This window comes from Haliaeetus leucocephalus, unplaced genomic scaffold, assembly GCF_000737465.1.
Source record: "Haliaeetus leucocephalus isolate CR32 unplaced genomic scaffold, Haliaeetus_leucocephalus-4.0 Scaffold395, whole genome shotgun sequence".
In the NCBI taxonomy this organism is placed as follows: domain Eukaryota; kingdom Metazoa; phylum Chordata; class Aves; order Accipitriformes; family Accipitridae; genus Haliaeetus; species Haliaeetus leucocephalus.
This window is the reverse complement of record NW_010972831.1, coordinates 1,724,648-1,747,242: the sequence shown is the minus strand read 5'-3', so window position 1 is coordinate 1,747,242 and position 22,595 is coordinate 1,724,648. Positions and strand designations below refer to the sequence as shown.

General features: G+C 39.8%; 1 protein-coding gene across 1 annotated transcript in view; it reads right to left on the bottom strand.

The window, feature by feature from the left end:
* Positions 1 to 22,595, bottom strand: part of CUX1 (cut-like homeobox 1) — a 204,359-nt gene that overhangs the window by 89,661 nt on the left and 92,103 nt on the right. Inside the window, exons 5-8 of the mRNA XM_010573901.1 lie at positions 18,087 to 18,224; positions 14,557 to 14,680; positions 12,511 to 12,587; positions 11,635 to 11,701 (exon numbers count right to left, since the gene is read on the bottom strand). Of these exons, the coding sequence (XP_010572203.1) occupies positions 11,635 to 11,701; positions 12,511 to 12,587; positions 14,557 to 14,680; positions 18,087 to 18,224 (406 nt within the window). The remainder of the gene's footprint in view (positions 1 to 11,634; positions 11,702 to 12,510; positions 12,588 to 14,556; positions 14,681 to 18,086; positions 18,225 to 22,595) is intronic.

The window sequence follows — 22,595 nt, the reverse complement described above, 5'->3', positions numbered from 1 at the left end:
CCGATGAATGGCACAGTGGCACTAACCGCAGTAAAGCAGAATTATTATTGTCAAGACTGCAGAAGAGTAAAAAGTCCAGACACTAAAACAAGCCAGGTGAATAGGCAGCTTTACAACAGATTAAATTCAACACTGACAAACACGTGCTAATGCCCTGAAGAGTAATAATTTGGACTACTTATCTACACTGCTGGGCTCTACACTTCTCACTAGGTAAATAAGATGATGGACAAATAAGAACATCCACACCTAGTTAAGATCATATTCCAAACAGAGCAAAATCCCTTCAGATAAACTATCATGATTCACGGCATGAACAACTAAATGATATGATCAGGAAGAACATTCCTATGGCAAATTAATCTATAATGATGCATTAGAGAGCTAATTTAATTTTTTCCCCCCTTTTTCGACAGCTAGCCTACCAGCGTGGGTCATTATCAGAGATCAGACAGCGGCCAAAACAGTGTCATTTTATCCAATACAGAATGACTGCATCATTGTTGAACCCAGGAAAAGTAAATAGCCTTAAAAATTCCCATTATTAGCGAAAGAGAGAAAATATATCACAGGTAATTTTGGGACTCAAATTCCAAGTTATTCTGATACTTTTCCGATGCAGGACTATCTGGAATCTTTCCTCCCATGTCTGTATTAATCTACAGGGAAATTAACTGCTACACACTCAGTAATGTAGGGGTTAATTCCAACTGCTGTCGAATGCCCCAAGTCTGTGCTCTGTTCATCAGAGCATTAAATCTGAAAGCTCAAGAGAGTAGTGCAGCCGTGCTGCAAGGGCTATGTTATAAAGTTCTGCATTAAAAATTCATATCGTAGGCTTGCCACAGTACTCTGCTCTGGCTGAAAGGAGAGCTGGCGGGGAAATATTAGACACCCCACTGTCTTTCTGGCAATTGGAGACATTCCTCAACAAACAGCACCTCAGGAAGGGAATGAAAGGGCAAACAAACCGTGAAACAAATCAATGAGTTCAATTATCTCTCTCTCTCTCAGAAAGGAAACTTTTCATTTTTAAGGCTGTTTCATGAAATCTTTTAATGATGGCCCTGAACAAGGATGCTGGGCACTCTGGCTGCAAAACCAGCTGCTTGGCAGTGCTTTTTATTTGTTTTACACAAGACAGAGATTCCCAAACATAGAGGGTGAAACAGAGCAGGGTATAGGAATCTCTCCGCAGAACAACTCTACTTACCCTTTACATTACCGTAACCACGTGGGATAACAGACTGTAGAAATTGTTCCCACTTTCCCTGAAGTGTCTCCAGCAAAGAGTGAATTTAGATTTATTAAGATGGTTAGTTACTCCATGGTTAAGTTATGTGCTCCTCACTACTGGTTAAGGCTGCGTGCATTTCACAGCAATTTATGGCAACCCAACTGGTAGATGACATGGTTCACAATGATGGAAATGGGTGTTATATTTTATGAAAGCCATATGTGCCCCTGAGGTTATCTGTCTGATATAACCACTGTATTCAGACAGGTTAATAATCCACATATCATAAATGGGGAAATACACAGGAAATGAAACATCAGTAAATACAATTTCTTGAGGAAACCATACAAAGAAAGTTACCCATTTCACAGTTCTCCCCTGCAACTCTGCTTAGCACCAACTGTAATAGAAAGATTCACTTTTCCCAGTGCTGAATTTTGAATCCAAGGAAGGAAAAGGAAGAAAATGTAAGCCATTGGACAAAAGTTGCCATGGCACTCCCTCTATTTTTTTTTCACTCATATATATATATATATATGAATATATATGCTTGTTAGTATAGCTGGAACCCAGACTGACTTCAACCCAGCAATCCAGGTTATGAGTGGTTCAACCACACGAGCTCATCCAGGAGGAGGTGTAGGAGGGCAGGTTTATCATCTAGCAGGTGCAGTCCACAAGGAACTGAAGAGATTTCTGCCTGGTAGCTAAGCCAAAACAAATCAAGTCCAGATTAGCCTAAAACCCCTCACAAATAAAAAACTGTATTGGGAGAGAAAAAAAAATACACCAGTCAGTTGAAACTTCATTAGTTTGAGGGAAGGAATGAAGTCACCTTGTATAGTTGGTGATCACAAGTAACCAAAGATATGTATTGCAAGCCACTGAAAAAACTGCTACAAAAGATTAGTAACCCTAAGGCAGTGCCTCAGTCAAATTTATTTTTTGATCAAAATTTGTTTCTAACGGGCATTTAAAACTTGCAAGCAAGATTCAATCAGCTAGGGTTTATTCCGGGCATCAAGCAGCTGTATCTAAGCAAAATATGGGAAGAAGTAAGCCTTTCTTCTATCCAGTGATTTGATTTCTTAGTTTTGATCCTTGCTGTAATACTGATTGTCCTCCACATCCCTGACCAATCTTTCTGTGACTCAGTTTCTCAACATGTTAAAAAAAGATCAGAGCCTTTGCTATGATCTGCTCCTGCAGAGACACACTAGATAAATGTTAAGGGTTAATAATATCAGGCTTACGGGATCGTAAATGCATTTGTTTATTTAATGGTTTACATGAATGCTAATGAAGTTATTAACAGGCCTGCATGTTGTCTATTGTTTTTCTTGGTTTTAGTGTCTGCACCATCCTGCCTTACCCCTTCTGTTCCATGAGCTGGCCAACATCCTTCACTTCCAAATCCCTGAATTAGTGCTCAATCCTGGTTCCTAGCTCCTTATGTTCAGGATTCTCAGTTTCTTATTCAAACATACTATTTTTAAAAACTTACTCATATTTTAAAAAAATTTCATCAAGATAATGAGATTCGGTTTCGTCATACCAGATATTTTCTGTGACATAAAACTGCAATCCCACATGGCGTTATTGTCTTTTAATTGAGATCAGAGGATATGTAAATGAGACAATATTTCTTAGGTCCCATTAAATGATGTCTCCAGGATGATTAGAAGGGACTGCACCAGACAGGACACGCTTCTCTGACATCTGCAGGCAGCATGGCCAACCTGCACACTGACCTGCTCCATGCTGCAACTGCTTCTCAGAGAAGTCTTTGATTTACTGGAAATGCCACTGTTTCTGGGCCACTGTTTCATGGCTGTATCACTGCCAAAACTGCTAAAAGTCTGCAGACCAAAATCCTCTTTTCGCCTGCAACCATGGCGCAGGGCAAATGCAGAGGTGCAAGTGCTGAGGGTGATTCCTGCACATAATGCCAACACAGATGCTTCCCTCCCAGCTCTGCTTCTGCCATAGGCATCGAGGATAAGGGCTAAAATGGAAGTGAAAGATTTACACGGGGGTGGGCAGGAGAAATAATTGCCCAAAGTTTCAAAACCCTTGCAAAGGCAGCAAGGATGACCTGTACAGTGATGCAGGCATAGGACTTCATTTGCTAGCCTTTACCCTGAGTGATGTGAACACCCCAAAGTTCCCACGTCAACACTACTAATAGATAATATAAAACAGAAATACTTTTTATTTTTAAAGCACCTGCAGTGAGGATAATGTCCCTGTTTCTGTAGTAAGGTGGCTTATAGCTGTGGCATCATAGCAACATTTTAAGGCAGGGACAGGATCAGACACATTTAGGTATACATTCAATGAGACACTGAAAAACCTGTCTAATGAGGAAACAGCACAGGGATACTTTCATAAAGGTTGTGCCAGATACAGCCACTGACAGTGATGGCACACACCTTCCTGTTCGTGGAAGATGCAAACAAAAAAATCAAATGAAAGCACTGGATGAATGTGAAAGCTGTCTGTATGAAACAATGTGGTACATGGGAGAGCAGGTCCACCAGCTCTCACAGCAAACGCGTGGCTTTCCAAATGGAAAAAAGATAAAGGCAGAAGAAAGAGACTTTTTCAGGATACAGAGTTTTAGTGCTTGGGATCTTACAAAGTTTCCTGAATTTCCATTCTCATTCAGGACAGCCATCTCTTTCCATTAAATGAGGAAGCACAACACACAACTACGTGACTCATTTTTTTGCCTGCCCTGTCGTCGTGTGGGAGTCGGAAAAGCAGCTGGAATCCATCTACAGAGCACAAGGAGAGTTTCAAGTAAACACCAGTAAAGAAAGCCTACACATTAAATGTGTGGCTAGGTAAAGACTACTGCAGTAACTGCCAGCTTAACTTAGTGCCTGGTGGAGAGCTTCGCTTTGTGACTGGAAATAGGTAACCCGGCATACTATGCAGGGCAGGTCCCAATTGAAAACAGATGAACCATTTGTTTCTGATGATTCATGGATTTATCCTGATTGCCTTCCCATGATCCCAGCTCAGCAGTAGCTGTGCTGAAGGAGCCATGGCAGAACCACGTGCCCTCCTTGCTTTCACAGCCAAGACCTCACAAGGAAGTGGTACTGTACCAAAATAACTCTGTTGATGTGCTACTTTGCATTCAGAAAAATGAGACTATTATAATTTGTAGACATACATGAAAGGGCTGCATGAAAACCAAGCTCAGCTGACTGGGACATGGAGGCCCAGGGACCTTGTCCATGCTCGGGGGCAGATGTGCCTTTGCGAGAAGGGTGGTCCTTCCCTGCAAGTCACTCCTCTTCCTCACAAAGCCCTCCCAGGCACCTTACAGAGTTCAGCTGTTACAGATAAAATGAGCCACTGTGGCAAGATGGCTCAGAAAATTGGACTGCCCTTTTGTCGGACTCACAGGGAAAGCCAGCTCCTGCTGGCAGGCTGGGACTGCAGGAACATGCTCGTCGTTCCTCTGCTCAGCGGACCAAGGCAGCTTGCAATAGCCTGAAGAGGTTTGGCTCCAGCAAGAGCAAGTGAGAACAGACAGGACAGGGATGCTTCTGCCCCTTGTGATTTCATACAGACCCATGCACCAAGGACGCTGCCGCCTCTTCCATGCAGTTTCATGACCCATAAGGAGCCGTAGTTGCAGCCATGGTCAGGGTGACCAACAGCATGGCTGGCACAGTACCCTAAGACCCTCTGATGCAGTACTTTGCATTTATTTAAAGATTTCCATCTAAGGATCTCATGTCAACCCAAGGTTATAGATAACAGGGTGATGACTAGAATATGCTGAAATACCCTAAGGCTACTTTTTTCTACTTTGGGCTGTTAAATAACACCAGTTTTTAGGCTATACTAGAAAAAGGAACTGAACAGTCTCACTCGAGGTTAAAAAACAAACCAAAAAAACCTCCTGAAAGGACCTAGGGCACTTCTGTGCTGTCAAAAAGTTACATTAACTAATTGCAAGCATTACAAGTCTAACAAAAAAGACAACAGAGCCCAGCTACAGCACTAACTCCTACAAACTCTAAATGCTCCATTTACATGGAGTTCTCAGAAATGCACCCTTAGAAATTGAAAAAAAAAAAACCCCAAACCAAACCCAAAATAACTTTTTGCCAGTTTGTCGTTTATAATTCTCATGTCTGCATATTTCTAGACTCCAGCCAAGACCAGACTCATTGGCTTTGAGCATTATGCTTACTCCCCATGCCTCAGTTTCCCTACCCAAAAGTAAAGATTAATGACAACATTTCAAAGCAAGCACTCAGTATTTCACAAAGGCAAGTGTTTACAGCAACACTGTAATTCACTCCCCGTAGCATACTATCTTGCAACTTTTCTGGTTTGACTGTAGGCTGAACCAGAAACTTGACAAAAAACCGCTGGTTTGCACATGGGCTTTCAAGCCTTATTTCACACAAGAGCTTTAGATCAAAATAAAGAAGCTGATCTCCAAAGTATTTTCATTCATCTTCATTTCTAGGTTTTTAAGCAAAATATTAATGTTACACAGCGACTTTCAGCCTGTTGAGTTTTACATAAGGCACAGTTAAAACTTTTAACAAATATCTCAAATTATAAAATGCAGACAGAGCTGTCTGTAACATTTAAGACATTCAATTTTTCTCCCCTTTTTTTCCTTAAAAAAAAAAAAAAATTAGTTCTCTGTAACATCTTCCCTGGTTTCTGATCCCCCCATTACCACTACTCCTGCGGTTTCACTGACGGCTGTATGACTAGGAAATTTAAAAGAGAAAAAACTGTAAGAGACATGGCCTATGAAGTTCTCCATGTCCTGTTTTTAGGGAAATCACTTTAAATACAGCAATAATTCCAGAGACGAGCATTAGAAGTTAATGACTCATCAAAAGAACAGGAAATAGGAAACTTTAAGACCTTAAAGGCACAGCAAATAGAAGCTATTTCATGTCATGTACAACGCAAGCACCCTAACTACAGTATTTCATGCTCAATGGGGGGAAGCAGCATTTGAGACCATCTATCACAGTAATTATGTGATGCTGGAGGGAGCACGACTTTATTTTTTATTCAGTTTGACCCTGAGCACCGTCAAAATGGAAGAGTACAAACATTTGAGAAGTGATATATTGGTACCAGCCAGCACTTAAACAAGAAAGATTTGTTAAAAAAAATTAAAGTAAATAATTCATAGGCCAAATTCAATTCTCACTATATATTGGGAATTATTCCCCTGAAGTCCAAGTTAACTGAGATTCACCCCAATGTAACAGAAGATTTCACATGAATACTTGAACTCCAATTCCATCATGTAACTTCAGGCAGAAATAATTCTTCATTAATTCTCTAAAACTACTGGTCCTCTGTCTTCAAGCCCACTCCCACTCTCCTTCCATGCAGAAAGCCACATCTTTACAACTTTATTCTGCACTGCTATCTGATGAACAGGTCTGTTCGATAATGAGTAGGAAGAGCATGCTTCACCCCAAACAGCCAAAAAACACAGGCATCCCCTTCTGTTGCTGTATTTTGGCATATAATCCACGAAACCTCTTCCCTTCCCCGCAGCCGGAGACTCGAGTGCCGTGCGGCCGCGTGCAGGTAACGCGAGGAGCTGCTTACCTCCCCGCCGTCCCTCGCCCTCCTGCCTGACACCACCGCCTGCCTCTGCCCCAGCACTCCCCATCTGTCACCCACCTCTGACTCTCTGCAGATTACTTGAGGATTTATTTTCAAGCAGGATACACGGATGAAAACAGGCCTTACTTTGTCCTCCCACTCCTGAGCTTCTCTACCTATTTGTTTTGTTAACTTCTTTTACGTTGTCATGATATCATGCTGTAAGCTCTTTAGGGCAGAGACGGCCTTTGTAAGAGATACACGCACAGTGCCCACCCCGGCACCCCCGGCCTCGCCGACTGAGGTCTATGACCCCTGCAAGAAAAGGAGTATTAAATACTGATATTGAAATCCTGTGCGTCAAGTTTGCTGATTCAGGCCCTAAAACAATGAAAAACTGTCCTTTATCGTAAAGCAGGGACTGCTAGCTTGCAGACCGCACTTTCATCAACCGCACTCTTTTCATTTCCAGATTTAGTTTTCATTAAAATGCAGTCCAGGATTAAAATAAGTCAGCTGGATCTATACAGTGGGGTAATTTGCAATATTGCACCAGTGTACAGTCTTAATGACGCTACACCAATATGCCCTCCTGTGCCATCCTTAGCTGTGTTGCAAAAAAAAAAAAAAAAAAAAAAAAAAAAAAAAAAATCAGTCTGATCTATGAAAAGACAACAATTATCTGCTTCATACACTGGAAGGCAAAATATTTTTCTACAAGTTATTGAAAGTAGTTGGTTTAGGATGACTGCTTTAGTAAATATGAAAACCTCCTTCTCCATTGCATTTTCTATGCCAACCCTATTTTCAGAAGAACCAAAAGTCTGCGTTTTTCAGAAAATCGCATAGGTAACAAAATTGGTAGCAGAGCTGCTTTGACCAACAACCTTAACCCAAACATTTTTTGTTTTGTGTTGTTTATGAAGGCATTTTATTGCAGAAGGGAGGACAGTACCTAAAACCCTCACAAGACTACTTAACATTTACTGGTGAAAATGTAGCATTTCAGTGAAATTCGATATTTTCTTTCATCAAAGGCAGGGAGCCTCAACCCACATGTTAACAGTAATGTAACAAGCCTACTGTATGTGCTACAACTGAAGATCCTTTTCCAATTAGAATTCATTTAGGTTGGGGGAGAGGAGAGGTCGGAGCAAAGAGGTGGCTCTGGAATTGATCTAAAACTGGAATTCAACCATTCTAGCTGGAAGCATTAACCACTCAGCTGGGAATCCCAAACACTTGCTCGGAGTCTGCAGCAAACCAGAAGTGAAAGAGCAATGTTAGCAAGAACAGTTTGTCCCTGGAAAACTATGGAAATGCATACAAGAACGTTTCTTTTTCTACAGAGAAAGAAAAAAAAAAAAAAGTCTGTTGCACTAGGAAAAAAAGAAAAACCCCAACATTCTTTAATTTTCCTGAAACTCAAGTCTGAATTTGCTTTTCAGTTCCCGCTCTGATAGAATCTCTAGATCAAACTCATTAGTGTTGGTTAAATCCAGGTTTGCTGATAGAAACGTGTGGGACAGCAAACAAAATCAGTATCAGGCCTCGAGAGAGGATGTGCCTCTTTAATTGAAAAAGGCAGAGTAATCATTCATTTATTTAACCCAGAGATGATTATAATCTGAAAACCTTGAAATCCTCTTACACAACAACTGTTTTGGCAAGCCCCTCTGTGTTCCAACAAATATTAAACTGTGCTTGCCATTTGTCTAAGGAATCTTGTATTAATAAACATGAAGAAGAACACTTTTACCTCCCACACTCAATGACAGAAGAAAACAAAGACCAGCTGTATTCATCAATGGATCCTTGTTCTGCACATAAAGGCTAATTACATTTTACTTCAAGCCTACACATGGAAAACTTTGCCGCTGCCATCTTGTCAAATTCAGCTTCTGATATTCCAGCTGACAGACTGCAATGACTGCACATAATAAACTTCTTTTTGTCATTAACACCTTCAGTGCCCTGCATGCGGGCTATCTGCAGGATGCAGGGGCCAGGGGAAGGGGCATGGGCAGCACCTCTGCTCCCGCTTTACACGTTACCTGCTCGCTGGCAAAGGGAACCGGGGATTTTTATAGACTGGGATGACAGAAGCTAATTTGAGTGAAGATTTTAATTTCAGCAGTCGATCTCATTTGAAGATGCCTTGCTAGCATCAAGTTTGGACGGTATCTCCGTACCTCACTTTGCATGTAGTATTTTGATCGGGGACATTTTAAAAAGATAAACAAACAAGTAGGCATAATGATTTCCAACTTTAAGATCTCAACAACCAGTCACTTGGACAAAATCTAGACTCCTTAATGCTGATACTGAAGACTTCTTACTGTATATTTCTTTTGCTTCTTTTTTCTGTTGTTTGAAAGATTTTCAAAGTTACAAACAGTTGAAAGACAGCTTTATTCCAAAACTGAAAATCTTAAAAGCACTGTTAGCTTTAAAAAATTGACAATTATCTTTTTTTTCCTGAAGGCACTCCAATTCATCTGCATCAAATAAACGTCAGTAAAACTAACAATTCTGGCCTAAGATAAAAATCACATGTTTTTAAAACATAAAATTAAAATTGGCAATACAAGTAGCTTTTCAGACTTAGATCAAAAGAGGGTTTCTTTTTAGAAAAGAATCAAACTGTCTTTCACCGTTTTTATTGGTGTTTTTTCAACATTTCTCCCAGCTTTTACAATTAAAATAGATGACTCAATTTCACTGTCTACATTCAGTTCCCTTTTCATGTTTTTCTGGATTTCCATATTGCAAAATTTGGGCTACAAACGCCACAGATGGCTGTTGTTATGCAAGAACTATTCCTGCCATAAATATCCAAAACAATGATAAAATATTTCTGCTGTTATTAGGTCCTACAAGTTTGTTTTCACAGTACATTAGTTTGGGAGATAAAGTACATGCTTAATGCCTGCTTCAGAATTCAGCTCCATGATCACTATATTCTAGTCCCAGCCTTCATAATCGTTCTGCTGCAGAACACAATAAACTTGTTACTGCAGATGCTACTAATTTTATGTAATTCTATATATATTAGGTAAGAATCATATTCAAGATCATATGAAAATATTTCCGCATGAATCTCTCTGAAAGAATGAAACACATTAGAAACACAAGCAAACATTTTAGAGTACATCTTTTGCTCAGTGTAAGATAAATTACCGTACTTAGGGAAATAGTATTAAAAAATGAAGCACACATTCTGCAAACAAAAATATTAAAAAGGGTGAGGGGTTATTAGGTTCAGTGCCTACAACCACTGAGCCCTGATCTCTGACTGTTCCCACAGAAGCAACTGCAAGACAAAATAACAGCAGCAGAGCTGCCAGCATCAGTTACGTGCAGAAAGGACAAAAAAAAAAAGGAAAAAAAAAAAGCAATCTGCAGTAATTTAAGGCTCCATCAGAAACATCATTAGCATGCGTCTCTTAGAGACAGATGAAATCAATGAGGGAAAAAAAATACTTTTTATCACCTTATACAGAACTCAAAGGAAACTGGACTTAGAGAGCAAACCCAAAATTTACCTAAAAGATTATCTTGAATGATGTAAAAAGGTGCTTCAACTCCAAGCACTGATTCTTAACTACTATGGACTGAATTTTGTAAGCTCCAAATTCCCCATGCACTCAGTGGGGAACTGGATCCTCAACGCTTACAGAACCACATGCCAAGAAATTAAAACTACTTGCCAATTTGACTGGTTTTGAAAAACGCGTATTATCTAGACTGCCATGAGCCATATGAGAAAGCACTTACCTACAGACAAAACCAAGACTATGTCATTCCTCCCATCAAGCCTAGGCTATAGTTCCTCTTGCCCCAAAACAGAGACTGGCAACAGCCTTCCCTTACCATTCCTCCCGCACCAGAATGGGTGGTAAGGGCAGAAGCAAGGCTTCTCCTCTCCGTTCAGCCGATCACCTGCCTACTTGGAAGCAGAGGTGAAGCTGGGGCTCTGTGGGACGCGGGTAGTGGGCGCAGGGATGTGACGTGCGTCTTCTAACCCTTGCCCTTACAGCAGGCCAGGGACACCCGTTTGAAATGGCTTCTTCTTTCCCACCCCATTTCCAGACACAGAAATGACTCTTTGGTCTTAATACTGCTGATCATGAGAATTCCTTCTCATTACTAACTTTCCTTAAATATGAAGGGTTCAAAGAAAACCAGCAGAAGTCTGTCTCTCTTTTGTTGTTTCCTGCACTGATTCTTAACAAAACCAGGGGATAATTGAAAACAGTAGCCATTAAGAAGACAAGGACATATATTCTTGAGACCACCTTCATGTTCTACTTTAAAACAAGAAGAATCTGCCAAAAATGCTACACTCTGTACTTTGGGGTGAATTTGACAGAGGGATGACTGCTACCCCAAAAGCAGAAAGAACCAGGGTGCCTAACAGTGAAATAGAAATCCTTTACTAAAATAAATTTTATTTTCACCAAGATTGGAATATCATGGCAAATATCTTATTTCTGAAATTGCCCTATTTCTAAATAAAATACAAGAGATACATAGTAGATGCAGCACCTGAGAATGAAACCAGGAATGGAGCAGCATATGTGCCAGGAAAAGCGCCCTGTTGGGTGGAAGAAAATATGAAAACTAGTATCTCTCTATAGGAGGCCAAATTATGACCATGTTTTCCAACAAATTTGGACTCCTGAACCTCTTCCATCTCATCTGTCTCCAACAAGACAGATGCAAACAAAAAAAAAAAGCAGTGATACCCTGAAGGAAGACATAGAAAGAAAACAGTGAAATCTTACTTTGCAGTAGTTTCTTCATCATATTTTGTTTTCAGATCAAATAGTTCTGTTCTGGTTTTTTCCAAGGCTAAAAGGCATAAACATGAAGCATTACAGCACTGTAACAGCAGTGAAAAGCAAAAAGACTACTCCTTTTTCTTTTATTCAGCCATAAATAAAGCTGTACACCTCCTGATGAAAAATTCTCTGCTTTATCTTTCTACCTAGGCAAACCATTATGACTTAGAAAAAACAGCTTTTGATTATTCACAATTTCTTATGGTATTTCTTTTACATTGCAAAAATTCCCAGTTTCTGCTTAACAAAGCTAGACATTATTTATTTCTTATTAAGCTGGCTAAACTGCTTATTCATTTGAAGTATTTATTGCAGTAATTCAGGGAATAAAATTTCTTGTGTTCTCACAGTAAACAAAACCAAATGTGTCCAGACCTGGAGTCTGTAAGTATGCAGAGATAAGAATTAATGGCAAGCACGTCATAGCAACAGGCAAGACACACTGGTAGAAACTGGGTTCATACTGAACCCAGACCACTACATGTATTTATCATAGTTCAGAAATGTGTGAAACCAGAGCAAAACACAACATGGATGAAAAGTTCCATGGCCTGCTTTAATTGCAGCGATGCTCTAATACTGTACGTGCTTCATGCTTGGCCTTGTCCACTGTATTTACCAATAGACTGGCTGCAACACAAACGTTCACTTAAGGTGCAAAGCCCAGAAGGAGCTCCGATTCACAAAGCATGTTCAGGCTCTGTTGGATCTCTCTGCACTTGCAAGAGCTGGTTCACACACAGTCCTGATACATTAATGATTTCTATCCTCTCACCTCCAGCCTGATCATTGGTATAGGTCAGAATAGCGATGCCAAACCTGTTTGCAAAGCTTGAACTTTGTGTTCGGCTTCTTCCAGCTTTGAGGCTGTCGACATCTGTGTCTCCTGCAATTTTCTATAAAGGGAAGAGAAGAGGTGAGAACAGAGCTCGTAATCATGTTAAACAACTTATTTGTATTTTGCAAATTTGGAAGATGGAGTGATTAAATGTCTCAACTGTAATCAGACAACTGACAACACCACACAGACTACAAGGTGCTTCAATGGGACCCATAAATCATGTCACATTGCAATACTGTTCATACTTTGCAGTCCCACTTATTAAAATTTTAACAGTGTAGCCACCTCATAACATAAGCTGTGAACATTATACAAGAGTTGACTGCTATATAAATGACAACTTTAGTGGAAGGTTTTCTTGAGCATAATTTGTTTTGGAAATGTCACACACATTAAGAAAATTGTCACCAAGCACCCTCTGTTGTACAAAGTTAGTACAAGAAGAATGATACATTTCCATTTTACTGTCATAATGAAGAAATTTGTTGCCGTAACTGATATAGTGAATAGATGCGGCAGCTGTTTCACCATAGCTGTAATGGATGCCAAATGCAGCAATATTATTAGCTACTCTTTAAAAAACCACACATATTTCAAAACAAATCTCACATTGATATTTTCTATATAACATGAGCAAACCTTTAATATGCTCACATTTCTTATGTCCACAGGCAACATTTTCTCATTTGTGTCAGTTATACACGTTTTAACATCATCTGGCACTACAGTCACTACACTCTTTGCTAAAGGCTAGACTACAGGAGTTATAAAACTCATCTCTGAAAGGGAGTTGCTCCAACATCTCCTAGGAGTCGCTGCTTTTTACAACATTGTTTTTAAGATATTCTGCAGATTTCAGAATTGTGAAATGGCTTATGAAACTACCAGCATCCTACTTGCACTCCATAGGGTGCACAAATTTATTCTGCAACACTGGTGACCAGGTTAATAACTATTTATAGCAAGAAGCATGCGTCAGTTCCCTTCATACCAAATTATATACTTTGAGAACTCAAAATCTCTCTTCTACACACTTTTATTTGCATTCCACGCCCTGTCATTTTATTTTATTTTTAAGCATATCTAAATTGCACTTGTTAAAGCCACTGCTTACATGCTACTTATCAAAAAGTAACCACAGATATTGATGAATTAAAAAAAGCTTTGCATTCCCTGGTAGATTCTTCCCACTCAGACCTGAATTTAAGTGACCAACCCACCAACTAAAAAGCTCATGCAAACTGAAGGGCTTCCACACTAAGTTGAACATATTACAGCTTCAGTGTTATTGATCCATGGGAGAAATAAATTCTCAAGGTAGGGAATGCAGACTGAAAGAACTCCCTCTTAAGACCCTTGGTCTCATCCTGCCTGATTTGTTTGCCCACTAACCTGAAAGATTCAAACACTCCCTGCTCATTTGCAAAAGATTAGAAATGCATCCAAGATGCTTCCAAAAAATCAATAATAAATAATTAAAATACTTCTTAATTTTGACATGTAGGAATATGCAAACCTTTTCAGGATAATTCAGGAACACATCCCCTCTCTTAGATTTTACCATAGGAGCAGGGGTGATGCATCTTTTGCCCAGGCTCTTGGGTACAGTGTTTCATCTTAAACAGCTCAGGGTTGTACAGATTGTACAATGGTACTGTGACACACAAAGCGGACAGAGCAGACTGAATTACGCTGTCGGCTAATGGAGAAAGATTAGTGTCACAAAGGACAATACAGCTAGTGAAGAATAAAAGCAGGTTTGCACCCTTCTGAACATGACAGCCCCCACACAACACTACCGCGAAGAAACAATCTGTCCTTGTTTTACTTCCACACTTTCACGATTGTTTTTCTGTGCAAAGTTGAGTATCAAATGATTCCGTGTCAAACACATAAATCGCCAGAATCGCTCAATATACGAGCTGTCTCAGTACACTGAGAGACAGTCCTGGCTGGGAAGATTAAACAGAAGAATACATCTCTCCTCCCCTACAATACCTACAGACGCACATATGCACACTCACCTCTCCTTCTCCGCGAAATCATTTTGTAACTTTTGTTCTTTTTCAAGAGCTATATTCTCTGCTTGGTTCTTCAGGGTCTGTTCATATTCTCGGATTTTCTCTTTAAGTGCTTTTATTGTAACCTCTACAGAAAAACAATAGGGGAAGAATGAGTTTACACAGCTCCACGTGGTTCCACAACACAAGGCTTTCTTTACCCTGTAGGCTCAGTGTGTTTTAAACTTTAGCTCTTCAACTCTGACACAAAATCAATGGATATGAGTCCCTTTGGAGACCTTTTACTCCCTAAATGTTAAATTGAACTTTAAGTGTTTAGGTTGAGAAGGATCAATGGAGTTTGCTGGAAAGCACAGCAAAGAAGGTTCCTCTAACATGACTTTAAAAAAAAAAAAAAAAAAAGAAAAAAAAATCAATTGTAAAATATAATATCACCGTATTGACTAGTCTCAAATTAGCTCGCTGCTGAGTGGAGATTAATAAAGTCCCAGTGTAGGTTTAAGTATGCGTTTACACATAGGACAGTTAATTCACATAACTGTGCTCATGTAAAAAGAGGCAGTTTTACTATGGCTCATGCACAGATGCAATCTAACACTAATTGAACACATATCTGGGATACAGCTATGTTCTGCTTCACAACTGATGAAAAATACGGCAGTTAAGATTTAACTGCTGTATTAACAGTAGATCAGATTCAACAGACACTCTGGAGCCCTTCATATTCTAGTTGTTCTAACTGCCTTGTCATCGGCACTGGGTTTTATGCACAAGCATTAACTATTATAACTTTCTGAGTACACTTGTAGCCTTCCGGTGAATTTGTAGAAACCCTTCTCTCAGATAAAGAGGCTATTTTGCATTTACTGTGGCCAGTAATGGATGAGAGAAGATACGTAAACCTGCGGAGTTATGGCACAGCCTCTGATGGACAACATCTTGTTACATGCCCTGATCCATTCCTACATGAAAGCCCTTTGATCCCACCCACAGGAAAGGACTGAATCCTTATAGGGCTCGTAAGAGGAAAAGCAGGACATTCACCAGAGTATGCTTTGTAACAATAATGGAATTTGGAAAAAGCGTTAGACTGCCAGAAGACTCACAGCTAGCAATACATTTCAATGTACTTACACAGAGATGAGGAGGTTTAAAGACATCAGGTTATTAACAGATGCCATTAACAATGCTTTAGGAAAAAACACCTTTGGACATAAAAAGTTTCTCATTCTGCAGAAACATCATAGAAAGACAAACTCTACTATGAAAAGTAAAGCCTATGGACTTGGGGAAAAAAATCTCAATAATATCACACAAAATCATGCATAATCATTCCAAAGTCTAGACTTTTAGACTTGACTAGAGAACTGTAACGCCAGACAGTAGATAGTGGGTGACAAGGTCTGCTGTCTGGGAATTACACCGAAGGCAGCTTGGGCCACTGTGACCACAAAAAAGCGGGGGGAAGAGTGGTAGAAATGACTGCCAGCAAACCAGCTACTTTTGAATGAAGGAGTGGGATTTTGCTAGCCATGCAAAAATCAGATGAGGCTCATTACTGAGTAATAGGCCTTGAAAAGGACATGTCACTTTTTTTTTTTTTTTTTTTTTTTTAAGCAAAGGGAAATTCTTCTCTGAGATCCGGGAAGTAATACAAATCCTGATCTTTTCCTGAATAAGCAAAGGATGCTCCTTCACAGAGACAAAAGGATGCTCATTCATATGTACAAAGGATGTACTCTTTGTACAGGAGACACCTTTGCTCCAGGTATTTTCAGATGTAAGTCTGCAAAAGTATTCAGGTATATGGAGAAGCAGACAGTGAAATAATCTCATTGAAATGCATATAGTTGCATCTTGACAAAATTTGAATGTTTCACTTTAAAAGGAAACAAAACTACAAAAATGAATGCAAGAAGTGCATGAATATGGGAAAAAATTATGACTTTTCTAACAAAACCTGTTTTTACCTTTAGGCACCTAACAATAGACGTGTTGGACAAGCACAGTTTAATCCTCTACACTGCTTGAAGAACTAAGTGCTTTCTTTACCGTTAGGTCAGCTAAAGCTTGTTAGCCACTGCCATTTATCCTAGTTTTGGAAGTTCTTACAGGCACCGTATAGCTCATACACAGCCCTCCAAACAAAGAGATTAACTGATCAAAGCACCCTTAGCTAACAACAGGCTTTTCCCTGGATATCTTATTAATCCCTGTTTGAAACAGAGTGTAGAACTATTGCACTGGAGTGAAAAACAATGCAAAGACTGCAGTGGCAAACCAGAAAGGAAGTTCATGCACACCAGGGAAGATAAAAAATGCCAGTTTATGAGTGGTTGGAGCAAAAAACTCTGGAAGTCAAGATCTTTCCCACTTTCTGGGATGAACCCCTATGTCATGCCTGGATGTACAGGATGCATAGTGAAATGCAATTATTGTACATTTCCAGCAAAAATACTGTTGGGCTTAGAGCATTACAGCTCCCACATGACATCTTTTGCAGTCCAGCCTGAATCCTTGCATGCTGATACCTGTCCTCTCCACAGGTCACACCCTCTATGTTAAAACAAAATATGTAACTACATATATGCTCCTTCTGCTGAAAATGAGATGTAACAGAACCAACTCAGTTGCTAATGTAGCTTTCAAATGTTACCCACTTGGGTGCAACAGTTCCATAACACAAATAAATAAATAAATAAATAATCTCCATTTTCCCAAACATGTAGACAATTTACCTTTCCACCACCCAGAACTGAATATTAAACATGGAAATGAGAAGTCCCATGTATAGGCAAGTAGGTGTACAACTGAGCAGATTATGTTTCCTGGTGCAGGAAACTTTCTTCTGAATCACAAGAAAACTTGAACAGTCTTAAAGACAACAGGCTTTAAATCTCATTGAGATTTTCACGTATTTTCATGTACTCTGCTCTCATTAAAACTTACCTAAATAATTAAACAGTATTAGTATTTACATTGCTCTATGGATAGTCTCTAGAGTAAACATAAAGTATGTATGCCGAATGTACCCCAGTAACACATTTCAGATTTAGATAAGGAAAAAGAGAGTACAGAAAAAGTTCAATTTTGTACAGATTTGTATGTGTGTATAAAATACTGGATTTTTCTGTTTGTCTGTGCAAAGTGTATGTACTACAAGCACCCACACCCATATTCAGCTTGACGTCAGTAGTAGTACTGTCTCTCATAAAATGTCTACAATCTAACTTCAGTCAGGGGTGTAATTTTCAGGTAGCGCTGAAGGCTACAACCGAATATGCAGAATAACAGCTCCAATCTCTGACTTGGTGTTACAGAAGATGAAACTTCCAAAGAAATCCAAAGAGTTTATCCAAAGTTGTATCTATACGTATAAATACAGAACTGGCTATAATAGACTATTATACTTTCTTTACTGAATTGCAATGCTACTGTCAACCCAACCTGTAAGAAACAAAACTTAATTTAATCCCTGTCTTCAAATTTCAGTATGCATTAAAAGCTGATAAAAGAATACGTTTGCAACCTACCCTGATTTTTCACCTCGGCGAATTCTTTATTGTATTCCTCTAGAGTTTCCCTAAGTTTCTGGTTCTCTGTTTCAATATCGTGCATACGCTGAACCTTCAGCTGAAGCTGCTGTCCTAAATCCAAGGCTGGAACTGGATCTGAAAAAGAAACAGTAAAATAAAACGTAAGATAACAGGAACACTCCCGTGACTCAAGCAGTTCAGAGCACAAGTATCCTTTTTTCTCTATTAAAATCCATTTTATGTGCCAGTAAGGCCCTACTTTGAGTTATTATTCCTGTATGATCCTCACCTCATATCCTGCAAACTTAAAAAAATACAGATAGTTCATTGTACCTATGTTACCCTTTTTATTGGGGCATGCCTTATTCATCCTGGTGTTAATCCACAGGGCAGTATCCCTGGGTGCAGACAGTCATGATACAAAGGCATGTGGGAGTCTCAGGTTTCAAATTTTTGTTTGCAAAATGAGAATTTTGGGATAAAAAGCAATGAAACTGCAGGGCTTACTGACAGCTAGTGTCCCTCACACACCTCTGCTTCTGCAGGAGTGAAATTTCTGAAGCAAATTGTGCCCTCCTCCACAGCGGAGCTCAAAAAGATTATTTGATCATAGAGATCTGAGCTATACTTTTTCTAATTGACAGATCAATAATAATCAGAAGTATTGTGTGGATGTAATTAATTCCATGAACCTTGGGTTTTGTGACTCCTGTTCCCTCTTTTTCTTATACTATTAATCAAATAGAAATTAGAAATTACTCTGAATGTCCTCTCAGTGTTAATTCTCCGACGTTTGTCCCCTTCTGCTAAAGAGTCCTTAGCACACACCTGACGTGTGCACATGTGATTTATTCTGGGACTTCTTCCCAGTCGGAATAGGAAAACGCTGGAGTCCGATGGACTTATAAAAGATTATTGAATACATTTCTGTTATGGGCGCCAGCATCTCTTGTGAAATGGCTGCAAAGATTTAGTCTCCTGTTGAGGAATGCTAAACACCAAACTCAGTGGATCAACAACAGTATATATTAGGGAGTTCACTTAATTTTCAACCACCACAGTCATTAATTTTTCAGACCACCCTCAGTCTCTGGAAACACATAATAAGTCTATTGTACCTCTGTTAACACATTAAGCATGAGCCTGTGTGTTTTTTCAATATGCCAGCGTTGTTTCATAGTTTATAAAAGAATAGTACTGGGTTATGTTGAGCTCAGAGACATTATAAGTAGCAGCCTGCTGCATTTTGTTACTTCGGTTCTTCAACAGCTTATGGCATTACCCTGTTCATAATACAAAATCTAGGTTGCTTGTCATCTGTTCTCTGTACATACATAGTTTATGACTACATAGCTTTTTCATTTATGCTTTTTAGGCCAAATACTTTTCGTTATTATTATCTGTGTTAAAATATTTATAATAAATCAAACTTAAAATGTTATTGTGGCAGAGACAGGGGGTACAGGTAAGGAATTAAATAGAAAGTTTAAGTCACAGCAGTAGCACGAGTTAAAGGCCTTGCAATATTTATGTATGGTCCAATTACAGCATGGGCTGTCACAACATCACCCTTCTCTCATGTAGGTCTGCCGACCTTTATCTGGAATGACCATTTTGTCACACTTCTGCAGCTCAGCATTTCTCCAAAAGAGCTAGCCCAGGACATTCATCTGCTGAACTTAAAGAAAGGCTGGATTGTCTCAATCCGCGTCTTAAATTGTTACAGGAACCACAAAACATATCAGGCAGGGATCTTAAGCTTCAGCTATGATATTTCTATAAAATAAGCATTAAAATTCCACAATGAAAGAAACTGAACTCTACAAAATCGTGGGTGCACTTTTCCCCCCTCGTTTTAACATGCCCATTGTAAAAAGCCGGGACACCCACAAGAGGTATTTTGCTCCAAATACACAGGGCTTTTTATATTTAAATCAGCGAAGAATTAAAAGACAAAAATAACATGGGCATTATAAAGTGAATAATGACTAAACCTTTAGTCAAATTTGCAGTCCCTGAGAAGCTTTATGTACAAAATGAAAATGCTTGCAATCTCATAATTATTCATCAGGACATGTATATTTAATTTAGCTCTATTAAAGGTTAATGTTCAAGTAGCAAAACAGTGGCAGAACAAACAAAATGTAAAAACAGTCTCTCTGTGCATTAAACTTCAAACTTTACTAGAGCCTATTTGAAGGACTAATGGCCTGCAGCCACTAAATACTGCTGAAGGACACGTGAAAAAAACCCATGGCTGAAGCACCTCTTAGACTTAATTTTTATAAGCTGCATTAAAGAAAACTAATCATTGCATGACAACAAAATGACCAAGACATTTTGGGCAGAGACACAAATACTTCATTTCTCGTGGCAAGCCCCAACATGCTCTTTAATCTCAAAAAACCTGAAAACCCATGATTTGTGAAGTATTTATAAACACCAATTGATCCGAAACAAGTATAAACCTTAAAATCAGAACGACTTTTTTCTTACCTGAGTGGAGTGGATTTAAAAATAAGTAAAAATACTCTCCTTTTCACAACACGTGCATGCATGAAAAAGCATACCTTTTTGTATTAACCAGACTTACAAAGTATGTTTCATGTCATTTAACAGGAGGTCACTGAATTTTTAAACAAGCAATGGACCAAAACTTTCGATTCATTACACAAACAACAGGCATACACATCTCAGAAAAATCAAGTGGCACTAGCTTATGGAGAGAGGCAAACAAGGAAATGCCCCTTCTGAGGTCTGCAAAAAAGAAAAATCATCTCACTTAACACTTAGATGTGGAAAACTCATCAGAAATTATTCTCTTGGTTTGAATCTTCCCTAGCTTGCAAAAGTTCAGAATTCCTGCCAGGCACAAGATAAATAAGAAATGAGAAAATTGGTAAAAAGAATCTGATCATCCAGAACTTGAAAAAGCGTTTTGCAAGATCATTATTGCCCAAGAGTAAATTGAGACGTCCATTTTTAAACTTGATTTGGTATATTTTTTTCTACTGCTTCCTATTCTGTTCTGCCTTCCTAACCCACTTGTTGCATCCCGTACCCACAAAGAAGCCCCGCGCACCATGTGTTTGTACACAGCCCAGCACATCTGGATCCGATCCCTGATAAGGCTTCCTCCACGCTACCACAGGGAGAAACAGTAACTGCGGTATTTTAAAACCAGTGTCTGCGAAGCCTGTTCCTGCCTTTACTTCCCAATGAATTGCCTTTCAGCGCCGCTTCACGAGCGGTTCTCTGGGCACATCCCTGCGCTCATTACTGTGACACACCACACCGGTCCCCTTGCAGATGAGCTTCTATCCTCACAAAGGAGGTGGATGGACATGTCTGAATGAACACAGACGTGAGAAAAATTAATGTTGCAAACGTAACGTAATTTTTATAGCAGTTAATACTTCACATCAAACAAGCTGGTGCAACGCAGCCACAGCAACACCTCTCAGACCGTTCTCACACCATATACATACCCTGACGATAAATCTTTTTTGAATAGCAGCACAAGAGAACCAGTTTTTTTTTGTTTTTTTTTTTTGCTGCTGCTGCTTATGCATGTAAACTACATTATTTTCCAATTTTAAAACAAAGACGGATCTCGCCAAAACAGGGCATTACACGACTAGCTAGAGGGAGCACCTCACCACCCGCAACCCCACGCCGCTCAGCCCAAACCCAGCCCCAACCCCGCAGATAAACCAGGACTACTGATGACCAGCTGACTCTCCAAAGTGAGCGTCGTTTAAAAAACCCCATTCCTCCCTCATTCTAGGAGCTGGAAAAAGACACAGATCTTAATAATTCAATCTAAGTGTTTACACAAAGAGCACTGTGGGTACCGTTGCCCTCCCCTGTCATTAGGCAGAAATGAATGCACCCCCTTGTGAGCGCTGCTCGTGCAATGACATCACGCTCCTGCCTGCGTTACTTTTCGCCAGGGCACTCTAGGCTAATGTAATCATACGATTACATAATTAACCCAGCTGTCTCATTAAGAAAATCAACTGGAATTCAGGGCATAATTAGTCATACAGCAATTAGCATGCTGATGAGCAACTGATGAAAAGCTGTCTCGATATAGAGTATGCTGGGACCACCCTCGTTATTTAAGAAGCGAGGGGGAAAAAGCCCACCTCAGCTCACGGAAAATAAGCTCGGTCTGGAAAGTCGACGTTCAAACCCCCTCGGCCGCAGCCGTTTGTGTGGTGAGAGGCGAGAAGCTCCGCTCCCTTCCCAGCGCCGCCTGAACCTGTTCGCTAATGCAGGGAGACCGACGGAGGGATGGGCTGCGGGAGGAAAAATTTGCCAAACGAAGTGGAAAAACTATGTCATTGTTTAAATGTACGATTTGCTGTGGCCAGTCACCCTCCCTCCCTGTGCGTATCTCTCCCTCTCGCTAGTATTTTTTAAGCACGGCGCTGCGGAGCGCTGCCCGGCGGGAAGTTTCTCCGAGGCGAGCGCCCGGCCAGCCCCACCTGCGAGGTGCCGCTG